Genomic DNA, 21,868 nt, shown 5'->3' with positions numbered 1-21,868 from the left:
CCTGTTTCATACTACATCATTTATTGAGAGTATTTCTAATATTTTGTGCCTTCAACACATTTCTGCTACACTAAAAGATAACAACACAACATCATAGGAGCATCAGTCTTCAGTAACCAATAAAACAGCTCAGATAAACAGGAAACATGACTGACTGATACAACATGAACGTTCAAACTATCTGATCCGCCTGTTTTTTTCTGTTTTGAGGGATTTACTGTTGAGTTTTAAAAGCCTTCATGTGAAAACAAGTCTCGCCCGTATTTTATTTTGAAGGCTACGCTCACTGGTTTCCGGTCCTGTGCTTCCTGTTTGCGCTGAATTGACGCAGCCGCAGATTAACGCCAGTGACGCAGCAGAGCATCAATCCGTCCAATGACTGCAGCTCATCGGATTACTGACACGAGACCGTCCGCGGGTCACATGACCACATTCTGTCACGATACAACAAAATATCATCATCAATATATCAACTATTACTTTAGTTTTAACTATAAAAACACACAAAAATAAACTCTGACTCCAAAACACATTAAATAAAAACAACCACAGTGAGAAGAACATAATAGATTTCAGTTATCAGGGAGTTTAAAGTGCTTAAAGGAAATAAAAACAACAACAGAAGAAGAATTTAAGTTATTTAAAGCTTTTAAATCAAATGTTGTGAATCTGAGACAGAAACATCCACCAACTATTAATATAAATATTATTGTTATGATCAATAAAAGGCTAAAATTAGCTTTTGTTAAGGTTACTAATACCTGATATCATATATAAAATATAGGCTGATGTGTATTATAGTGTTGTAAAAAAAACTAAAAACTCAAAGATATCGTTTTAAATATTAGTTTGATAAAAGTCTTAAAGTCTCAATATTGACTGTACTAAGGTGTTATAAATCAGTTTCTTATTGTAATTAAGTAAAAGTAAAAGTATACATACTGTATATTTATTGATTGATTATCCACCAGCCAAATTTAGCATTCTTAACATCAGAATCTGAGTTTTTTAATTTAATTTCTGATAAAAATAAATAATATGTTAAAAAAAAATACACTTCTTGAGTAAATGTACTCCATTAGATTCCACACATTTTATTTCTTTATTGCTGATTAAATAAATTGATGTAAAGTCATTTTGTCTCTGACGCAGCAGGAAGTCTGCAAAGTAACTAGTAACTAAAGTAATCAGATAAATGTAGTGGAGTAAAAAGTACAATATTTACCTCCAAAATAAAGTGAAGTATATTTGTACTTGTACTTTACATGAGTAATTCCATTGTCTGCTACTTTACACTTTCACTCCACGACAGTCTGGAGACAAATGCTGAACTTTTTACTCCACTACATTTATTAAAGTAGAATATTTTCCTCTAAAATGAAGTGGAGTGGAAGTTTAAAGTGGCAGAACATGGAAATACTCAAGTAAAGTACAAGTAAATATATAAGTATATACTTAGTTACATTACATACCTTCATTACATTTTGGAGGCAACCTGTCCCTTTTACTCCACTACATGTATCTGATTACTTCAGTTACTAGTTACTTTGCAGACTTCATGCTGCATCAGAAAATCGTACTTAAATAAAAGTACTCAGTTACATTCCATCACACAGGAGCCGTACAGAGCAGACCTCCGTCACACTGTGGTCATTAACATCTAACAGTATTTGTACGTTGTACTCGAGTAAACAGGAGTAACGGAGCCGTTCCTCCTCCTCCAGCAGCAGCAGCAGCAGCGGTGCAGCAGCAGCCCGGCTCGGTCCTCCTGGGCTCTGCGTGGTGCTGTCTCGCCTCTGCCCTCTTATGAAAACTGCCTTCCATTGCACTCCTCCAGCAGCGGACTAACCAGGCCCCTCGCAGCCGCTGCACGGTGGCCCCGAGCCGGGCTTATTCCCACCGCAGAGCCGGCAGGTGTGACGGCGGTGGTTCACCGGGGACCAGGAGCCCCCCTCCCGGAGCCTGGGGGCCGGATTTACGCTGCGCTCCGCGGGGAGAGCCCGGACTGTGATGATCCCCGAACCGAAGTGCGACACACACAGCAGCCCGTGCGCATCGTAACCGGGCCCGACCCGCATCGCAACTTTGCGTTTGTGCGTCCCTGCAGGGGCTGAAGGCTCCGAGCGGAGGGGAGGCTGCCGGGTTATTGTCTGGGGGGGGGAGGGAGGGCGAGAGGGAGGGCGACGCGCACTCCAGCACAGCTCCTGCGCTGTCAGACGAGGAAGTGAGGCTTCACACACGCCCCATTTCAGCCTGTCGACCCTGCTGAAGCAGCCCGGAGCCGCTCATCAGACACCAGCAGCACACTTCACCAACATGCGGCCGCTGTCGGATGGACCTCACCGGGGCTGAGCTGCAGGACGACGCCGATCTCAGAGGGTAGGTGACCGCGGAGCTTTACGCACAGACGCGCCCGTGACGATCCTCCGAAGTGTTGTGATCGTGAGACTTCTCCTCTGAGAAGGCCTGGCTCCATCTTTTTTTTTTTTTTTTTTTTTTTTTTTTTTTTTTTTTGATAGTCACATGCATGATCTCTGGCCTAACTGTCACCGCCGTGTGTTGTGACTCATGAGAGCGATCCGAGTCAGAGAGCGAGCTGCGGGCCAGATGTCAGCATCTGCCCGCCCGCCACGCGTGGAGCGGCACCTGCCTGCGTGCTGATGTTGCGTGAATTTTACCCCCAAAAACCTGCGTGAGGTGAAGGATTCCTGAAGACGTGCAGCGTGGAGACAACTCAGCGGGAGTCACACTGTGCTCACATGTGGATGATCCTCATTCTAACCGCTTCCTATCGATTATTTAACGACGAATTCACGCAGAAACATGATCGATTAGCTGATTAGTTGATGCACAGAAGTCATTCAGCTCACAATCAACTGTTTCAGGATGTTTTTAGTGCAGAAATGTCAAAGATTTTATGATTTCCTCGTGTGTTAATCAACAGGTTTGAATTGTTGATCAGATAAAAACAGTCGACTGATCGATTTATCTGATATCCGCTTATTACAGACGTATTGATATCAGTTCAGCTGTGAGCAGGTAGATTATAGATTGTGCTGCAAACTGTAAATGTGAGTTTATCTGACAATATATCACCAAAACAAAGTAAATTACAGATTTATCTACAAGAATGTTTAAACTTTATACTTCAGGTCGACTTCAGAAGCTTTTCTATTGATTATTAATGGATACATTTGATAACATTTGTATGTAAACATGATCGATTAACTGATTTGTTGATGCACAGAAATAATACGGCAACAATTTAACTCACAGTTCATCGTTTCAGACTTTTCTTTAGAGCAGAAATGACAGAATCTCATGTTTTTATCGACAGGTTTCTGATTGTTGCTCAGATAAAAGTGGTCGAGTCTGATTGATCCGTCGTCAGTCGGTATCAGTTCAGGTGTTTCCAGATATGAAAACTGCAGGAGAAAATGCTGTTCAATGTTTAATCTGTAAAATATCCTCCGTCAAGTGTTTGATAACCACATTAGAAGGATGATTGATAAAAAATTGTGTATATCTGATAATTTTTGACTCCCTAATTTTAGTGTCGGCCGCAAAAATCAACTTATAAACGTCTCTGTGAGCTTTGAGAACTTGTGATCACTCTCGTTTTAAGGACCGAACTAGATTACAATCGATTAATAAGGAAAGGAAGCGTTAGATTAATCAATAATGAAGTAATCATTAGTTCCAGATAGGGCTGGGCTGCATGTCGATATACGATATTTACCTCGATATATTGACATACATGTGACGTCACGGTGTTTTTGGTGACATTATTGTGGAGATGATTGTTGGAACTTAAAGAAAATATGAACACAAAGAGATTTCTGATCAATAATCATTAATGATGTGGATTCAATGACACTCAGTCAGAGCTCAGACTGCTGTTCAGGTGACTGCAGTGACATCAGCAGGTAAAGAACTGAGCTTACATCGTCTTAAATCCTGATTAAAGTCCCTGCAGGATGATGTTTCAGCCGTCGGCCGCATTAGCTGCTGCCATGACTCCGACTCAAAACACACGTCTGAAGGCGACGCTGACGTCTCGCGTGTCGTCCGTCTGTAACGCGTTCACTTCACCATCAGAGACGGCTGAGACGGAGGACCTGTCATACGTTCAGTCCATCACCATCTGTGGATTTATCCTCAGGTGTGGATTTATCCTCAGGTGTGGATTTATCCTCAGGTGTGGATTTATCCTCAGGTGTGGATTTATCCTCAGGTGTGGACATTCAGCCAATATGTGTGTTTGCTCCTCGACGACAGGTGTCAGATAACAGTTGTACGTTGATTTTAGGAAGTCTTCCACTAAAATAAAGCCTCTAAATGCTGTAATATTTGGTCGTTAGCGTCTCAGTTAATTTATGTTTTTATTTAATTAACTGGTTATTAATGCACCACAGCTGACTTTAAGAGAAATACACATGCTGATGGCAGTGGTGGCAGCTTGGGGTTCAGTATCTTGCTCAAGGACACTTCAACAGGCAGCTCAGCTCAGCCGGGATTCAAACCAGCGACCTTCCGATCACTAGACAACCAGCTCCACCCACTGAGAAACAGCCGACCATCAGATGTGTGCAGACCTTTGTTTCAAACGTTGCTGAGTTGTGAACTTAAATTATGCTCAAACTCAGAGAAGCTGTCCTCGAGGTGCGTTTCATTTGCTCACCTGTCGATATAACTTCCAGGAGGGAGTGAAGGGGGGCGAGGGGGGGTGAGGGGGAGTCGGGGAACGAGATTAACGAGAATCTAGAGCTGGAATCATCCGACTCTTTGCTTCAGGCTGTTTGATATCTCAAGTGAACCAGTCTCATCCTGTCGGAGACAAACTGTTCTTCTTTCTTTGTCAACGTAAACGCAGTGACCAAGCTGGCCGACGATGATCTGTTGTGTTGTGATCAGATGTGATCAGCTGTGTTGTGATTTGTTGTGATCAGCTGTGATGTGATTTGTTGTGATCAGCTGTGTTGTGATTTGTTGTGATCAGCTGTCTATTGATCAGCTGTGTTGTTTTGTGTGTGTTTCAGTGTGTTACAGTGTTGAAGGATGGACCGGGAGCTGCTTCGTCAGAGCCAATCAGAGCACGGAGAGGCCACCAATGGGACCAGCCCTCAGACTTCTACCGCCACGCCCGACGCCACCACCCCCACCACCCCCACCACCCCCACCCCTCCTCGGCTCACCCCCAACCCCATGCTCCTGGACTCCCCTGCTCCCACGCTGACGCCCACCACCTCCTCCCCTCCTCCCCCTCTCACCCCTGCTCCCTCCGTCTCGGCGGCCCACGGCCCGAAGATGGCGGCGGCTACGGCCGGCGCTCCGTCCCCTCACATCCTCGTCCCTGCTCCACCTAAACTCACCTCCACCGCAACCCCCGCCCTCCGCACGTACTCTCGCCCGATCCTTCCCTCCCCGACGGGGGTCTCCAAACCATCTCCTCCCACACAAACCTCCACCTCTGTTCTCCCTCCCTCCTCCTCCTCTTCTTCCTCTTCTTCTTCTTCTCCTGTTGTAGCCAGCACCAACTCGCCCCTCTCCTCCTCCTCCTCCTCCTCTTCTTCTTCTTCTTCTTCTGCAATGCACAGCAGCACCACCACATCAACCAAGACCTCCACCAGCCTGACCAATGGGAACACAAGGCCTGTTTCAACGCCGACCTCCACGCCCATCACGCCCTTCCACACACCAGCCAGTCCACCTGGCAGACAGGTAACACACACACACACACACACACCTGGAGTTAACTCAGGACACACACCTCACTGATTAAAGGAAAACAGTTAGCTTAGCTTAGCATAAAGACTGGAAACAGAGGGAAACTGCTAGCCTGGCTCTGTTGAAAGAGAACAAAATCCACCTAGAAGCACCCGTAAAACTAAATAATGAACAAATTATGTCTTGTTTCTTTATTCTGTACAATGTTGAGGTTCTGGGCTTTAGATTTTATACTTTAATTGTCGAACTGTTCCTTTAATTTTGTGACTGAATCATTTTGTGTTTGTTTCATTTCACCGTTTATGTTTCTGGATGGTTTGTCCTCAGATTCTTAGAGGGAACATTTTAAATCCCGTGTCACACCGAGTCAAAGTGCTGGAAGTTAAAGTTACTTAAAGGAAAAGTTCACCCAAAAATGAACAGTCAGTCATCATGGACAGCTCCCTCTGATCTGGTTTAACTGGTTCTGTTGTGTTTTGTTCTGGACTGCGACGTTCAGCTCGGTGAATGTAACACACCATTAAACGGTTTAAAACGATAATGCTAATCTTGTTTGCTCGCTTGGTTTTTATTTTGATTTCTAAGTCACACGGCTGATTGGAGAACTGTACTTCAGGAAACTCCCTCCACTCTGGTGAGGGAGAGCGAGCCGATGGAGGGAGTTGTTTGGTGGATGCGATTAAAAACAGGGAGAACTGGAGCAGAGCGGGAAAATGATGATATTCAGTATTTGTTCTGAATCCGGTTTGTTCCCGCAGGTTTTACATCCTGCTTCTAATGAAACAGGATATGTAAATGGAGTTACTTTGACTAGATCATATCTTGGTTACGCAAGAGGCGTGGTCAGCCACACTGACAGCCAATCAGTGAAGAGGACCGGGAAGTTTGCAGTTGGATTAACGTCCTGACGGTGGATTCGTCCCCTGCAGCAGATTTCTGCAGAACATTTTGTATTTTAGGAAGATGTTCTCGTCCTGATGCGCTCCCTCTCATTCTCTCCTCTCCTCCTTTTGTTCCAGGTATCACAGGCTCATCCTGCAGGCACACCTGGTCTTGTGCGAGCCAATCAGAGCCTCTCCCCCATCAGGCAGAGGGTATCCCAGCAGACTTTGCTCCTAGGGAAAGGTCTCAAAGGGTCTGGACAAGACCAGGTGCTGCTGAGAGCTCAGATGGTAAACACAGATACTCACATTTACATAGATTTATAGGTTTAATCTGCCGCGAGCAACGGACGGCTCAGAGTCCAGAGACCAGTATTAAAATGAGGCGGGAGCAGGGAGGGTGAAGGTCAGAGTCGTGATGCATTCAGGGACTGCAGGGCATACAGACGCTGTCAGCTTCATGTCAGTGTTTACGGCTCAGAACAGTAATAATATAATACTTGGTTTTTAAAGGTGCACTTTTCACAAAAACAGGGTTATAAAGAAGAACCCGATTCATTTAAAGTCCCAATTTGACATTTTGCTGTCTGAGAATTTACCTGATTTTAAAAAAGAACAGCGGTCAAAATGTGTTTTTTAACTGTGAGTTCAGACAGAGCCTTTGGAGGTTTAGTTTCCTTATTTACAAAGATACACTTGAATGTTTTTGACTTACATATATCTGACCTCTCACAAGCAAGTTACAGCTATTTAATACTTCACTAACGGACCACTGGACTTTTTAATGTATCCATTAAAAAGTCCAGAGAGCAAAAAGAAATTCATTGAATTGTAACAGAGAAATATTTCATCCATTAAACATAAAAAATCAAAAGCAGCTTAGTTGATGGTGTAATCGCTTTAACTACGGAGCCCCTGAAAGCCCAAACAAGATGCCTGAAGCTAGAAAGGTGGCAGGGTCCGCCACATATAGACAAAGTAAAACAGTGTAAACTGTGTTGTTCTTAAGATCAGTTTGTTTATTCAGTTTTTAGGCAGAAAGAAATCAGCCAGTGAAGATGTTTCTCTTCTTGTTAACATTTCTTCACCAAAACTACGGACTGCTCCTTTAATAATGAATTAAAAACATTTGATAATCTGACTTTAGAAACACGGCCGAGTGAAAAGAGCAGAGAGGAAAGTCTGTGTTTGTCTAATCCAGTGAGAACCCGACAAATGAGTGACGAAAAGATTTAAAAGTCTTTGTTATTGACTTATTAATGTGCAGAAGATTCGAAGGGACGGCTGGAAAACATTAAAAACGCAGGAAAACGTTGAAAACGCAACGTAAACAGACCGCAAACATCGACTTTGAGTGAAAACGTCTGAATACTGATGATTACAGGGATCAGTCTGGTGATAGTCTTTATTTCTGACCGATCACGTATCTCACTGTAAATAAATAAATGTCAGGAAAATAAATCTAAACAATGAAATGCGAAGAAAAGAAGAAGAGGAGGAGTTAAAGACAAGGGACCAGATTCAGAGTCGAGGTGGTGTTGAGTGGTCTTGATCCTGATTGGAGGGATTGTGCTTTAATCCCGGCTCTCCTCTGTTTACTTCCTCCTCTGTTTATTCCTTCCTGCAGCTGATTCTTACGTCTGCTATGCGACCTGCCTTATCCTCCTCTTCCTCCTCTTCTTCCTCCTCCTCTCCCACTTCCTCTAACCCCGCCTCCGCTCAGGTGAGCAGCCGAGCTAAACCGACTTCTTCCTGTGTGCACGTACGGCTGTTCACTAAGCTCCTCCCCCTCAGTCACTGTCGACCAGCTGTCAAAATTAACATTGAAATTCTGCGTTAAGTTCAGAAACAGTTGGTGCTTGTTGAGCCTTGTTGTTTAAATCTCCTGCCTCCATCACATCACGTACGGACCTTCGTCCAAAGTGTTCGATATCTCACGTTTAAAGGATAAAAGCAACGTGTGTTTATGTAACTGCAGCTAGCTATGAGCTAACATGTTGTCTTAAAATGTCAAACCTAAAAAGTCCTGAGAAATATCCTCGCTTTCTCTCTGAACAAGAGAATATTAACACTGCTCTCATATCTGTCAGTTAAATATGAAGCTACAGTTTGCAGTTTAGCATAGCTTAGCACAAACACTGTAAACAGGGGGAAACAGCTAGCCTGGAGCTATCAGCGCCTCTCTGGCTCTGAACACAACCCTCAGTTTTATCAGCGTTTGGCTCACATTAGCTCCAAGCTAGCAGCCTACACACAAACCCAAACAAGCTAGCTACTGTTTTTTTTACTTTTGCAGCAATTTAGCATTTTTGATGCCTCGCCTTGCACAGGTTCCCCCTGACACCATCTTGCAGGCGCACCGACGCTGCATCCTGGGTTTTGCACCACCCAAGAAGACCGCCATCGTTTAAAGAAATACAAACCAACCAAAGAGATTTTTTCATGTCTCTACAGAAACATTCGTGGTTGATATGGCACTTTCAAGCCCTTAGAGATGTTAGCTAAGTAGGCTAAGCTGTAATAATGGTGTTGGTAGTATTCACTCGATAAAGTCGCTAACCTGGAGCTTCACGGATGAAAGATACGCTCCAGTCTGCACCTTTCTACAAACTAGAGTTAACGTTCCTAAATCCAATAGAAAGGATAAAGTTAATGTTAAACTCTCTGTTGGTACTCTGCTAGAGATGCTAACGTTTGCAGCTGATGTTACAGCAGATAAACTGTTAAATCCATCACACTCTGGTGTTCGTTGTGCAACACTAAAGAAACATGTGACTCATTATAAATTAATCTCTGTGTGTCTTCAGCTCCATGTCTGTCGCTTCAACATGTCCAGAGATCCAAAGCTTGACAAACCTGCTCGCTACAGATGCTCGGCTCTTATTGGACAGTCGATTTGTTTGTGGGAGGAGTTTAGTGAACACCTTGACTTGAAGCCCTGAGGTGTAACGATGTGTTTGAGATCTAACTGAACCTCTCTCTGTCTCCCCTCCAGCTCCAGAGTCTCACCCTGAGGCCTCCTCCCCCAGGAGCCCTCACCATCCCTCCCTCCCTCCGCCTCAAGCCCTCCTCCACAGCCCCGCCCCCCCTCTCTCGCCCTCACGTCCCCCTCTTCCCCCCTCTCAGGCCGCGACCGCAACCCAGCACCACGGCAACGGAGAGCCCGACCACGCCCACCCGCCACCTCGCCGTCCCGCCTCCAAGTAGGTCCCAGAGGAGCTGACAGGGTGTGATGATGGAGGGAGATGGTGCTCGTCACCGTCGGCTTTATTTAGTGTGAAGTGCTGAAACCTGAGGAGAGAAACAGAAAGAGTTCAGTCTGTGATGACACCGACCATGAGAGAGTTAGTGCAGGAAAATAACTAGAAATGAGCTAAAATCAAAACATAGTAAAGATAAAAAAAACTACTTTTATCCCCAGTGTCAGGCATCACTTTACTGACTTTACTTCATTCTCAGCTTCAAAACCAAAGTGTGGATTATATAAAAACAAAATGAACAATCAGAAGATGTGGAGGGTCGTACAGACAGACTTCCTGCTCAGGTAACCTGATCCACCTGTACGTTCCTCCTCCGGGTGTTTGTGTTGTGCAGCGAGCTGAGTGATGATTAGCAATTATCTAAAAATCTCATCCTGTCAGAACAAGGAGAAGAGAACGCGCCATCAGCTGCAAGTCACGTCGTCATGTTCAGTTATCTCTCGATTGATCAACTTATCGATAAAATGACAAAATAAATAAACACCGGAAAACATGTCGGCAGTTTATAGTTTATAAGCCAAAATATTGTAAAGACAGTAATGAACGGATTAGAGATGAAAGACGGGGAAGAAAACAGACAGAAACCAGGATAAAACAACAGAAACATGGTTAAATGTTTCACTGTGATCAATATCTTAGTCAGAAGTCTGCAAAAAAGTGACTCATAATAGAAACTCAGATATAGTTATTTAATATGTTTCCATAAGTGATTAAACACGCTGCTCTCCCAGAGCACTGTGCTGTGGCGGGGTCCGCCACATATAAACACAGTAAAACAGTCTGACATTTGTTTATTCAGTCGTGAAAATCCATCAGGGAACATCAATCCTCCCACACATGTGTTCACAGATGGAAAAATTGAAATTAAGGAACTCAAAGATTTTCCTGGCAGAACACAAGTCATAAAAACAGAAGAGAAAACGCTTTAGATCAGACGACAAACGGATCAGCAGGAGAAAGAACGTCTCACTGGCCCCGCCGGGCCTCCGTAGACCAGCTCAGGTTTGTTCCCTGCGTGTTTCTTTAGTCCAACCGGAGAGAAATGATCAGCTTCAGATCAGAGAGTTTACTCCGCCTCCCTCCACCTGATTAAAATCCAATCAGATCGGATCAGTCTGTTCTGACGAGGTGTCTGATGATTCTCCTCCTCTTCCTCTCTCCATGTTCTCCTCTCTCAGCTCTGTACTCTCCGGTCCGAGCCGTCCCTCTGCGGCCCAGACTTCACTCTCCAAACGGGCACAGAGCGCCGTCGCCGAGGCCGACCTCCCTCCAGCCGATCGCCGCTGCTCCCAGCAGCCACGCCTGCCCCATCAGCAGGCCGCTGGCCGGGCTGAAGACGATGCACGGGCCCAGCCAATCGCAGCACAGCTCTTTACCTGTGACCAACCCCATGTCTGTTTCCTCACATCTGGAGCGCTCGCCTTCGGCAGCGAGGCAGCTGCAGATCATCGCTCTGTCTTCGGGCCGCCAGCCGCAATCCGGCGCGTTCACCCACGCTGTGCAGCCGGCGCGTCCAGCTGTAGAGCCGCCCGAGCTGTCCAGCCAATCAAAGAGGAGCAGTGAGGACACACTTCCTGTTCCTCTTAACCCCACATTGCCAAAAAACACCTCCCCTCTGCCGTCGCCTCCGTCTCTCCTGAGTCCAACATCCCCTCCGAGTCAGGCTGGTCCTCAAACTCAGACTGTGACACAGAACGTGGAGGCGAAGCCGAGCGAGGAGCAGCGAGACAGAGGACGAGCGCTGAGACCGGGAGGCCGGGAGGAGGGGAGCGCTAAAGACACGACGCCGGAGAAAGAAGACCAAAGACTGAAGGTGAAGGAGGAGAAACTTTCACCGGAGAGAGAAGGAAGCCTCGTCAGTCAGAAGGAGCAGGAAGTGCAAACAGTCAGAGAGGAAGAACAGATGGAGGTGATGGAGGAAGGCCAGAGGGACCGAGAGAGGCCACAGGAGAAAAAGATGGAGGACGAGGAGGAAGGAGAGACCGCTATGGACCAGTCTGAGAACCTGACCAGTCCGATTCTCCATCAGTACCGGAACAGGGATCCCACCCCGACACCTGAGACCGTTAAAGACTCCACGGTGGAACCAAAACCAGTCCTGGGTCTCATTTCAGCCCCAGTTCCTGTCCCAGTACCAGCTCCAGTCCCGGAGGTGCCGGTCCAAAGTCAGAGGCTGCCGGAGTCTCAGCGGGACCTGCAGCCGGTCAGCCAGGAGGACTTCTGTGAGAACATGTCCACACAGTCTGACAACCAGTCAGGTACGGCCAGCCACACCTGTGCATCCACACCTGTACATACACCTGTACATCCACACCTGTACATCCACACCTGTACATCCACCTGTACATCCACCTGTACATCCACACCTGTACATCCACACCTGCACATCCACACCTGTACATCCATCTGTACATCCACCTGTACATCCACACCTGCACATCCACACCTGTACATCCACACCTGTACATACACCTGTACATCCACCTGTGCATCCACACCTGTACATCCACCTGTACATCCACACCTGTACATCCATCTGTACATCCATCTGTACATCCACACCTGTACATCCACCTGTACATCCACACCTGTACATCCACATGTACATCCACCTGTACATCCACCTGTGCATCCACACCTGCACATCCACACCTGTACATCCACACCTGTACATCCACATGTACATCCACATCTGTACATCCACACCTGTACATCCACATGTACATCCACATCTGTACATCCACCTGTACATCCATCTGTACATCCACCTGTACATCCACCTGTACATCCACACCTGTACATCCACCTGTACATCCATCTGTACATCCATCTGTACATCCACCTGTACATCCATCTGTACATCCACCTGTACATCCACACCTGTACATCCATCTGTACATCCATCTGTACATCCACCTGTACATCCACACCTGTACATCCATCTGTACATCCACCTGTACATCCACACCTGTACATCCACCTGTACATCCACCTGTACATCCATCTGTACATCCACACCTGTACATCCATCTGTACATCCATCTGTACATCCACCTGTACATCCACACCTGTACATCCATCTGTACATCCACCTGTACATCCACACCTGTACATCCACCTGTACATCCACCTGTACATCCATCTGTACATCCACACCTGTACATCCACACCTGTACATCCATCTGTACATCCACCTGTACATCCACCTGTACATCCACCTGTACATCCACACCTGTACATCTACCTGTACATCCACCTGTACATCCACACCTGTACATCCATCTGTACATCCACCTGTACATCCACACCTGTACATCCATCTGTACATCCACCTGTACATCCACACCTGTACATCCACACCTGTACATCCACCTGTACATCCACCTGTACATCCATCTGTACATCCATCTGTACATCCACCTGTACATCCACCTGTACATCCACACCTGTACATCCACCTGTACATCCATCTGTACATCCACACCTGTACATCCACACCTGTACATCCATCTGTACATCCATCTGTACATCCACCTGTACATCCACCTGTACACCCACCTGTACATCCACCTGTACTAGAGATTAAATGTGTGCGTACGTAGAAGTATGTGGACAGGATTGTGTTTAACAGAACTTATTGATCACTGTCTTTCCTCCTCCCAGCCTTGTCCAGCCTCTCCTCCCAGTCTCCCCCCTCCTCCCCCTTCATCACCCCTTCGGCAGAAGCCCCTCCCCCCCTCCTGCCCGCTCAGCCCGCCCACCCGACCGACCTCAGCCTCTCGCAGCATGAGACGGAGAAGGTCGACAAGGCGGCAGCGGTGGGTGAGTCGCAGCACCTGGCCGGGGTCGAGTCGGAGCCAGGGCCGGGGCCCCTCGGCCAATCGGAAGATGATTTAGAGGGCTTCGGCCAATCGCTGATCAGCCACTGGGAGCCGAGGGCGTGGCCTGAGGGACGACAGGTTCTGACTCACCTGGTGGAGGGATTCGTCATCCAGGAGGGGCTCCAACCATTTCCTGTACGAACACACACAAACACACACTTACGAGATTGTTCACAACACTGTCAGACTGTTCTGTTAACGTACCTTTTCTCCGTGCAGGTGAACCGCTCGTCCCTGCTGGTTCCGGAGCAGGTGGCCAAACCGCAGCAAGTCAACGGGACCAATGGGAAGGCGGCGCTGCCTGTGACGGAAGCAACCAAACAACCTGAACACTCCACCGACTCGGAGCAGGAGGAGGCCGGAGACACCGACGACCCCGCCAACAGTAAGAGTCTCATGAGATGATGATGATTTTACTTTATCATAAATCAATTTAAAAATGAATAAATTACAAACTAAATGAGTGAGTTTGCCTCATTTTCTACGCCAGTAAACACTGAAGTATATTTTTTAATATCATGTTAGTTTAACATTTATTAACTGAGCCATTAATTAATTTCTTTATTAGTATTTGTTCTGGCGGTTTCAGTCTTCCATATGAAACTGGAGCTTTTTGGGGTTTCGGTTTGACGATCAGACGAAACATTTTCTTGTGTTTGGATCATTTCTACAATCAGTTTTCACTATTTATTTATTTAGTTACTTAGTTAGCAAATAATAATAAAGTTTTTGATAAAGCTACATTTGCAACAATCAGTCAGAAAATCAATGAAAATCAATATCTAGATTATTAAAAATAAGATGACTCCATGTCAAAACGTTTTAGTTTTTACAGACAGATCTCTCAGTTTCTCAGACTCCACTTTGTGTATCTGTCGATAAAGACTAACGCTTCGTGTTGTGTTTCTGGTGCAGGGTCGGCCCACAGGGACCGGACGGTGCTGCACTGTCAGTTCTGTGGGAAGCGAGGCCACGCACACAACTTCATGCGATCCAAACGCTTCTGCTCCACTTCCTGTGCTCGCGGGTGAGGCCCGATTTCATTGGCTGGATCGCACTGCGTGACCTTGAGACACTGTTTCTGAAAGGCAGCAGCCGCACTGACAGGATGTGGTGTGTGTGTGTGTGTGTGTGTGTGTGTGTGTGTGTGTGTGTGTGTGTGTAGACACAGGTGTTAGAAACAGATACGGGTGTGAATCAAAGCAGCAGAATGAGGAAGCGCATCATCAAACGTCTCTGTCTGTCTCTCTCGCAGGTTCAACGTTCGCCTGACGAAGCGTCTGCGGGCGCTGAGTGCGGGCAGCCGCTCTGAGAGGCCCCGCCCAGCTCTGAACAGGGCGGAGTCTGTCCCTGGGAAGCCTCTGTTACTGCGACTGGTAGGGACAGTGAACTAACCACACGCTGAGAACACTGTTCACCACATCTGCATCTCCCCTTAGACTGACGCTGTACAAGTGATCACACTAATAACAACAACAGTTACAGACAAAAACAACTGAAAGTCTTTATTAACATGTTTAAATATTTGAATGATTACCTCAGGTACGTCCCCTGACTGTTAAACACTCACCTGCTGCAGACTTGAGAGTCAAATCTTTATTCCACCATGTCAAAGTTTCCAAAACAACCACAGAAAACTCTGAATCCACTCGTCTGTCGTCACCAAACTGTAGCTGATGACACTGATCACACCTCCATCCTTCCACACAGGTGTTGACGAGCACCAGTGGCTCATGGGATGTTTGTGCTCTGTTGACCTGCTGATGTTAGCAGCAGAGGTCTGTGAACACACATCACCAGACTCCCTTTACAAATCACACGATTTTAAGAGTTGTTTCATGAGGAGAAACTCTAAAAAACATTTTTTTAACGGCTACGACAGATTCTAACTCATTGTGTCCTTCTTGTAAATTCAGCATTAAATATAATACATGAAGCCACCTATTAACAACAACATCACCAGACTCCCTTAACAAATCAGCAAATTTAAGGAGTTGTTGTGTAGCGTAAAACATTATAAACGTAGTGAAACTGTGTCTGTGACAGATTGTAACTCATTGTGTCCTTCTTGTAAATTCAGCATTAAATATAATACATGAAGCCACCTATTAACAACAACATCACCAGACTCCCTTAACAAATCAGCAAATTTAAGGAGTTGTTGTGTAGCGTGAAACATTATAAACATAGTGAAACTGTGTCTCTGACAGATTGTAACTCATTGTGTCCTTGTTGTTAATTCAGCATTAAATCTTTCAGCTGGAGTTGTTTGTTTCCTTGTAAAAGAAGAAACATGTTATTGATCTAAACATGTCACATGTTACAAAGACACTAAACAGTAACAATATAGGCTACTTCTTGGGGAAAGTCACCAGACTCCCTTTAAAAATTGCTCAATTTAGTGAGTTGTTGAGCTAAAAGACACTTCATACACTTGTTTTTTTCTTTTACCTGCCAAAATTTAGCAGCTGTTTGAACTCACTGTTTCAACTGATTTACCCACAATGCATCTTGGCCACTGAGTGACGTCATTGAAGGCAATGTGCATGCAGCTTTCCTCGGGCCACAAAAAGGCTTTATGCTCCTTTTTTCACATATTTTAAACACGCTTTAATGTGTAAAATTGGTGGAGTTGCCCTTTAAGAATCAAACGTTCATCCTGAAGTATTAAAGTAATGGAGGATGATCTCGCCTCTTGATTCAGAGCTCAGTCCGTCTTTCTTCTCCCCGCAGCCTCGTGATCTCTGGAGTGCCGGTCGGCGAGAGAAGGAGGGGAAGGAGAAGGCGCCGGCGGCAGAAGAAGAGGAGGAGGATGAGGAGGAGGATGAGGAGGAGGGAGAGGAGGACATGGACAGAGGAGGAGAGGAGGAAGACGATGACGGTGGAGAGGAGGATCCTGCCGTTGCCATGACAGCCAGGATGGAGCGACGGGCTGCCCGGAGAGCGAGGAGGGCGTCGGCTCCCGCTCTGACCACCTCCACGCCCACGACCACCTTCAAACCCGCCCCGTCGCAGTGGAGCGTGGAGGAAGTGACGGCCTTCATACACACACTGCCAGGTGAACCTCAGCTACACCAGACAGAGACGCCATGCAGCCGCTCTGGAGCTGGCAGCCTCGGTTAGCACGTCAGTCTGATTTATAGAAACGCTGGAGCGTGTTAATCGTCAGCAGATGACGGGGGGTCGAGCTCAGCTCCTCTCATCTAATTAAGTGTTTCGCAAAGCGCTGAAATCAACCGCCGGGTGAAGTAACGTGCATACTTCTAACCGCCAGCTGTCATCGCTGAGAAACATCTGGAGGAAAAAACAAAACACAAACACAAACTAGAATCTGTCAGAATCCAGAAGTTGTGTTCAGAAACACAGAAGGTTCTGTTGTGAACGTTCGGGAAGGTTCGAGGAGGATTGTGAGTTAGAAAACAATCATGTGTTTTACTGAGTGACAGAAAAGGTTCAGATTAGCTCCTCGTGCAGAAACACGTCCAGAAGACGTCTTCCCAACAAGTTAGACGACGTCTGGAGACGCAGAATCAGTTTGTTTTTTACGTCAGTTCAAAACTAAAACAGCAGAGACCAAAACACAACAAGACCAGCATATGTTGTGTTTTGGTCTATGCTGGTTTTTCCAGCAAGTTAACTTTCTACAGTGTAATTTCACAAACATCTAAAGAACTAATTGTGGTTCAGAATTAAAGTCTTACATGCTGGATTGAAACCCTGAGCCTCGTCCTCAGTGGTCAGAATGAGGTGTGACACCAGATGAAGTTTATGTCTCAGTTCAGGGTCTGCATCCTCTGAAGGACCCGGTCTCTGAAGGACCCGGTCTCTGAAGGACCCGGTCTCTGAGGTCTTTGAGGTCTTTGAGGTCTTTGCGTTCTTTGAGGGCGAGTCCTTCAGAGAGACCTTGTTAAACGCCAGCCGTCAGCACAATTTCTGCCTCCCAGGTCCGCGAAAGGGACGATCTACGCCACCCGATGTCGCCATTTTCATTCTTTCTTCCTTCTTTTTCGGGTGTGCAAAGAATCTTGGGATATTTGAGGCCACGAAGGATCGTAGCGGTGCATCCTCCAAAAACAGGGAGAAGAAGGAGCATCTGGAGGAGCCTTCGAGTGGCGTTGTGACGTAATTGTCCTTTAAATGCTCCTCTGACGGATGCAGACCCTGAACTGAGACACAGCACGTGTTCTGACCCGGTCCTGGTCCATGCAGTGGATGGAGAGTGCTCCTCCTAGAGGCCTGGAGCGGTTCTGACGCCGATGTGCTGCATTCTTCTGTTCTGATACATTTGTTTTTGTGTGTTTTGTGACTTTTTCCTCGTGGAAATGTTTCAAGATGTTGCAGAAACAAAAAACATGATAAAAAAACAACAACAAAACAAAAGTAACATCGTCCGAACAGAAGAAGGTAGAAGAAGTCAGATGTAATTTGTTGTGTATTTATCTTTGTGCTCGTTATATTTGCTCGTGTTGTTTATTTGAAGCACGTTGGCCGACAGCCAGCACTGTAGTTTCAGCCCAGAGCTCATCTTTAAAGGGGCAGTATGTAGTTTTGCAGTAGGAATTCAAACAAGCTGTGACGTTTCTTTTCTTTAACCGTCTCCGTGTGCTCGTGTTCCAGGCTGCAGTGACGTGGCGGAGGCGTTCCGGCTGCAGGAGATCGACGGCCAGGCTCTGCTGCTGCTGACCGAGGACCACCTGATGACCAGCATGAACATCAAACTGGGGCCGGCGCTGAAGATCTGCGCTCACATCAACTCCCTGAAGAACCAGTGAGGGCGACAAAACAAAGACAGAGGAACGGAAGTCGAGAGGAAATGAGGAAAGACAGGCAATAAAGAAGTGAGGAGAGAAAAACGGAGGAAGATCACGGAGAGAGAGGAGAAAACAAAAGCTGACACCAAGGATGACAGAACAAAGTCACAAAAAGAGATTCACGGTAATTTATGAGATTATAAATCGAGGTGTGGCCTTAGACGGGAGCAGAGGAGCTGAGCAGGAGGCGCCAGAGTCCAGAAGAACTTTCATCCGTCGTTGGACCCTCTGACTGTAGCAGGAGAGCGGAGCGGAGCCGAGCGGGGGGGTTTTGTAACTTTGTGTACATTTTACATGCAGCTGGTGTAAATTTGAAGCTATTTCATGAAGGATTTTGAACATTTAATATATAAAATTTGTCTATTTAGTTTTTTTAGAACGTGACGTCGATGACAAATCTATCCAGTAGCTAACATAACCGGTGTGTGTAAAAAAAAACAAAAAAATAACAACGATAATAACAATAACGATGATGATACGTAGACTTTGTAAGTGATTAATGAAAGTTTAATGTTTTATATCACTATATTCTGGACAAAAACATGTCTGTGGATTAAAAAAGAGAAGTCACTATCAGGGGAGAGACTGGTGTCTTTAATCGTCACATTTTTATGGTATCCTGCTTGAAATTATTTAATAAATGAATAATTAATCAAAGCGGCTGATTTATGTTGTTGTCCGGGCTGAAATGAGAAGATGTTTGTCAGGTGTGATGGAGGAGGAGCGACCAGCAGGGGGCCACAGAGAGACAGGTGAGACAAATCTGTGTTCAATAAACCAAACTGATCTGAATTCATGTCACAGAGTCGCGTCCGGAAATCTCTCCAGATCCCAAAAAACGTTTTAAATGCGCGCACAGACTCCAGGTCAGTGTGTGTCTGCTGCTGCTGCCTGATGGAGTCCTGTTGTTCTGCCTGTCTGTCTCCAGGTCTGGTTTAGGTTAGGAGCTCGCATCTCGTGCGCTCTGATTGGCTGAAAGTTTGGACAGAGGGGTGCGTTTGTTCACCACACCCTGTGATAAATCTTTACTCCAGGCATTTTTCTGCGGATCACCCTCGGGCGCACTAACGGGACGCAGCAGGATTACTTTTTAATTTCTACTATTTGGATCTAAAATACTTAAACGTCACATTTGGATACATTTTATTGAATATAGTTATCAGAGAGGACTTCAGGAATCTTTCGGCGTATTAAGATTTAACTTTTTTTTAAACTGTGCAAAGAAAATCAGCGTTTTTGCTGCTTTGAATAAGATTCTGGGACACTAAACAGCTTTTCTGAATTATACAACAACAGAGAGAGAAAGAAAAATATCTTAACACTTTAATCTGTCGCGACTTTTGAAGAATATTTGAGTTTTGTTGTCGGGGATCAGCGCGTAAAAACGCACGGCGGCTCCATGGCGCTCATGTGTAGGCAGGTCACCGGCAGCGCGGCGAGCTGTGCGGGCTGGGTCGGGCTCATAGTCGCCACGGCAACCAACGACTGGGTCCGGACCTGCGACTACACGGTGGCCACCTGCGTGCGCATGGACGAGCTGGGGTCCCGGGGACTCTGGGCGGAGTGCGTCATCTCCCCGGCGCTGTATCACTGTCAGGCCCTCAACCAGATCCTCACGCTGCCCGGTGAGACGCGGGGAGGGAAGGATTACAGTCATCTTACCTCATAACTCACTGTGTTGTTTAAAAATAGAACATTTCTGTGTGCGTAAAGTTTGTGCGTAAAGCTCATTCTGATCCATTGTGTGTGTGTGTGAGTGTGTGCGCGCGCATTCCAGACTGTAGCTGTCTGTGCCAGAGGTGAGCCAACACATGCTTCAGTTATAACCCCCCTCTCTCCCCCCTCCCCTCCCTCCCTCCCTCCCAGCCTACATCCAGACGTCTCGGGCTCTGATGATCTGCGCCAGCCTGCTCGGCCTCCCCGGGATGCTGCTGGTCCTCATGTCGATGCCCTGCGTCCGGCTGCAGAACGACACCTCCGCCATAAAGCAGCGCCGCGCCCGAGTGGGAGGCGTCTTCTTCATCATCATGGGTGAGGAGACTTAAATGCTTTTTAACAGGACCAAAGTTAAAACTCTCATCTCTGAGCTCCGGGTCAGAGCAGAACCTGATGAGACTCAGGTGTTTACTCCTCCAGGAGGTCTGGATCTGCAGAGCGGGGACAGAGACCCCTGGTGGCAGAAATGACACATTGTTTATTAAAGTTAGAGTCTAACAAGAGTTGTTTCAGTCTCATAAACAGATTAAAACCCTCTGAAGATGCATGGTTCTGGTTTTAGGATGTACGGTTGTCGGGTCTGGGCCAGCTGTGGAAGGAGGGTCAGGGTTTGTCAGACCAGGTCTCATCCTGACCGGTGTTTGTCTGTCAGACCGGCCCACTTCCTGTGTGAAGAGGCCGGTACTTCCTGGACAGACAGCCTGAAACACATGGAAGCTTCAGATGTTGAATCAGGTCCAGATTAAACTTCACAGTTGTTCCTCTGTAACTCTTCCATCTTTATATCTTCCAGCCATCTGTGGCATCATATCGACCGTCTGGTTCCCCGTTGGCGCCCACCAAAGCGACGGCCTGATGTCGTTCGGCTTCTCGCTGTACGCCGGCTGGGTCGGCGCCGCTCTCTGCCTCCTGGGCGGCTCCATGATCTTGTGTTGCCACGGCACCGACCCCGGGACCCCGAGGCGGGAGAACAGCTTCTACTACTCCAGGCAGGGCGGCACCGCCATGCCGCTGGACCCGCCCGCCAACCACGCCAAGAGTGCACGAGTGTGAAGCAGAGACTCTCAGTTCCTCATTTCATAAACTGAAGAGTTTTTGTATTTTCTCCTTTTTACATTTTTTTTACTGAATGACATTAAAATAAACAGAAACACAAACACAGAGTTCGATCACATGTGACAGTTTGTCTTAAATTCAACAGAATCTGACAAATTAAACAACATTTTTAGAGTTTAGGGCCATAAAATAGTGTCTGAAAAAGAGGAAATGAATTCAGTTTCATTAGTTTGCAGTGTTAACAGCCTGCAGTCAGTCACTGCAGAGTAAAGACTGTAACTCTGATGTTAGATGGTTTTTTGTGTTTCTGTGGCGTGAAAATAGCAAAACTCCTTTAATGTTTTGATCTTCTGTCATTTTATAACTTGTGACTTTGATGTTCTTTTAATGATTATTATTCTTTGATTAGCATGAACATGTTTAGATCACCTGCTCTCATTTAATCCCACACAGATTCTATGAGGGTGATTCTGTGTTCCAACATCTGTGTCTCTTTTCTTTGTTTTCTTTTTGTTGCAACTTCATTTTAACGTTAT

At 46.3% G+C, this 21,868-nt stretch overlaps 2 protein-coding genes across 3 annotated transcripts; both read left to right on the top strand.

The window, feature by feature from the left end:
• The first annotated feature begins 1,729 nt into the window (after positions 1-1,729).
• Positions 1,730-19,217, top strand: LOC115569877 (polyhomeotic homolog 3). 2 transcript variants are annotated; one of them, XM_030398077.1, is made up of 12 exons: positions 1,730-2,379; positions 5,040-5,721; positions 6,747-6,899; positions 8,236-8,331; positions 9,604-9,811; positions 11,047-12,126; positions 13,532-13,884; positions 13,969-14,134; positions 14,665-14,776; positions 15,005-15,125; positions 16,483-16,807; positions 18,367-19,217. In XM_030398077.1, exons 2-12 carry the CDS (start codon positions 5,059-5,061, stop codon positions 18,519-18,521), a joined length of 3,432 nt encoding a protein of 1,143 aa, XP_030253937.1. In that variant the 5' UTR covers positions 1,730-2,379; positions 5,040-5,058; the 3' UTR covers positions 18,522-19,217. The 2 variants fall into 2 exon arrangements, with proteins under 2 accessions (XP_030253937.1, XP_030253938.1); XM_030398078.1 differs by lacking the exon at positions 8,236-8,331 and having other exon boundaries at positions 1,731-2,379.
• A 319-nt stretch (positions 19,218-19,536) lies between these two features.
• cldn11b (claudin 11b) lies at positions 19,537-21,656 on the top strand. The gene is made up of 3 exons (XM_030398215.1): positions 19,537-20,185; positions 20,427-20,591; positions 21,070-21,656. Exons 1-3 carry the CDS (start codon positions 19,960-19,962, stop codon positions 21,327-21,329), a joined length of 651 nt encoding a protein of 216 aa, XP_030254075.1. The 5' UTR covers positions 19,537-19,959; the 3' UTR covers positions 21,330-21,656.
• The last annotated feature ends 212 nt before the right edge of the window (positions 21,657-21,868 follow it).

Source organism: Sparus aurata, chromosome 19 (assembly GCF_900880675.1).
Source record: "Sparus aurata chromosome 19, fSpaAur1.1, whole genome shotgun sequence".
NCBI classification, from domain to species: Eukaryota; Metazoa; Chordata; class Actinopteri; order Spariformes; family Sparidae; genus Sparus; species Sparus aurata.
The sequence above is the reverse complement of the archived record's forward strand: the minus strand, read 5'-3'. Positions and strand labels throughout refer to the sequence as shown.

Excerpts from the sequence above, each read along its gene's own strand:
- LOC115569877 (XM_030398077.1), top strand. The coding sequence starts at position 5,059 with ATGGACCGGGAGCTGCTTCGTCAGAGCCAATCAGAGCACGGAGAGGCC. Across the intron at positions 8,332-9,603 it reads CTAACCCCGCCTCCGCTCAG|CTCCAGAGTCTCACCCTGAG; the intron begins GTGAGCAGCCGA and ends TCTCCCCTCCAG. Across the intron at positions 16,808-18,366 it reads CTTCATACACACACTGCCAG|GCTGCAGTGACGTGGCGGAG; the intron begins GTGAACCTCAGC and ends CTCGTGTTCCAG.
- cldn11b (XM_030398215.1), top strand. The coding sequence starts at position 19,960 with ATGGCGCTCATGTGTAGGCAGGTCACCGGCAGCGCGGCGAGCTGTGCG. Across the intron at positions 20,186-20,426 it reads CCAGATCCTCACGCTGCCCG|CCTACATCCAGACGTCTCGG; the intron begins GTGAGACGCGGG and ends CCTCCCTCCCAG. Across the intron at positions 20,592-21,069 it reads CGTCTTCTTCATCATCATGG|CCATCTGTGGCATCATATCG; the intron begins GTGAGGAGACTT and ends TATATCTTCCAG.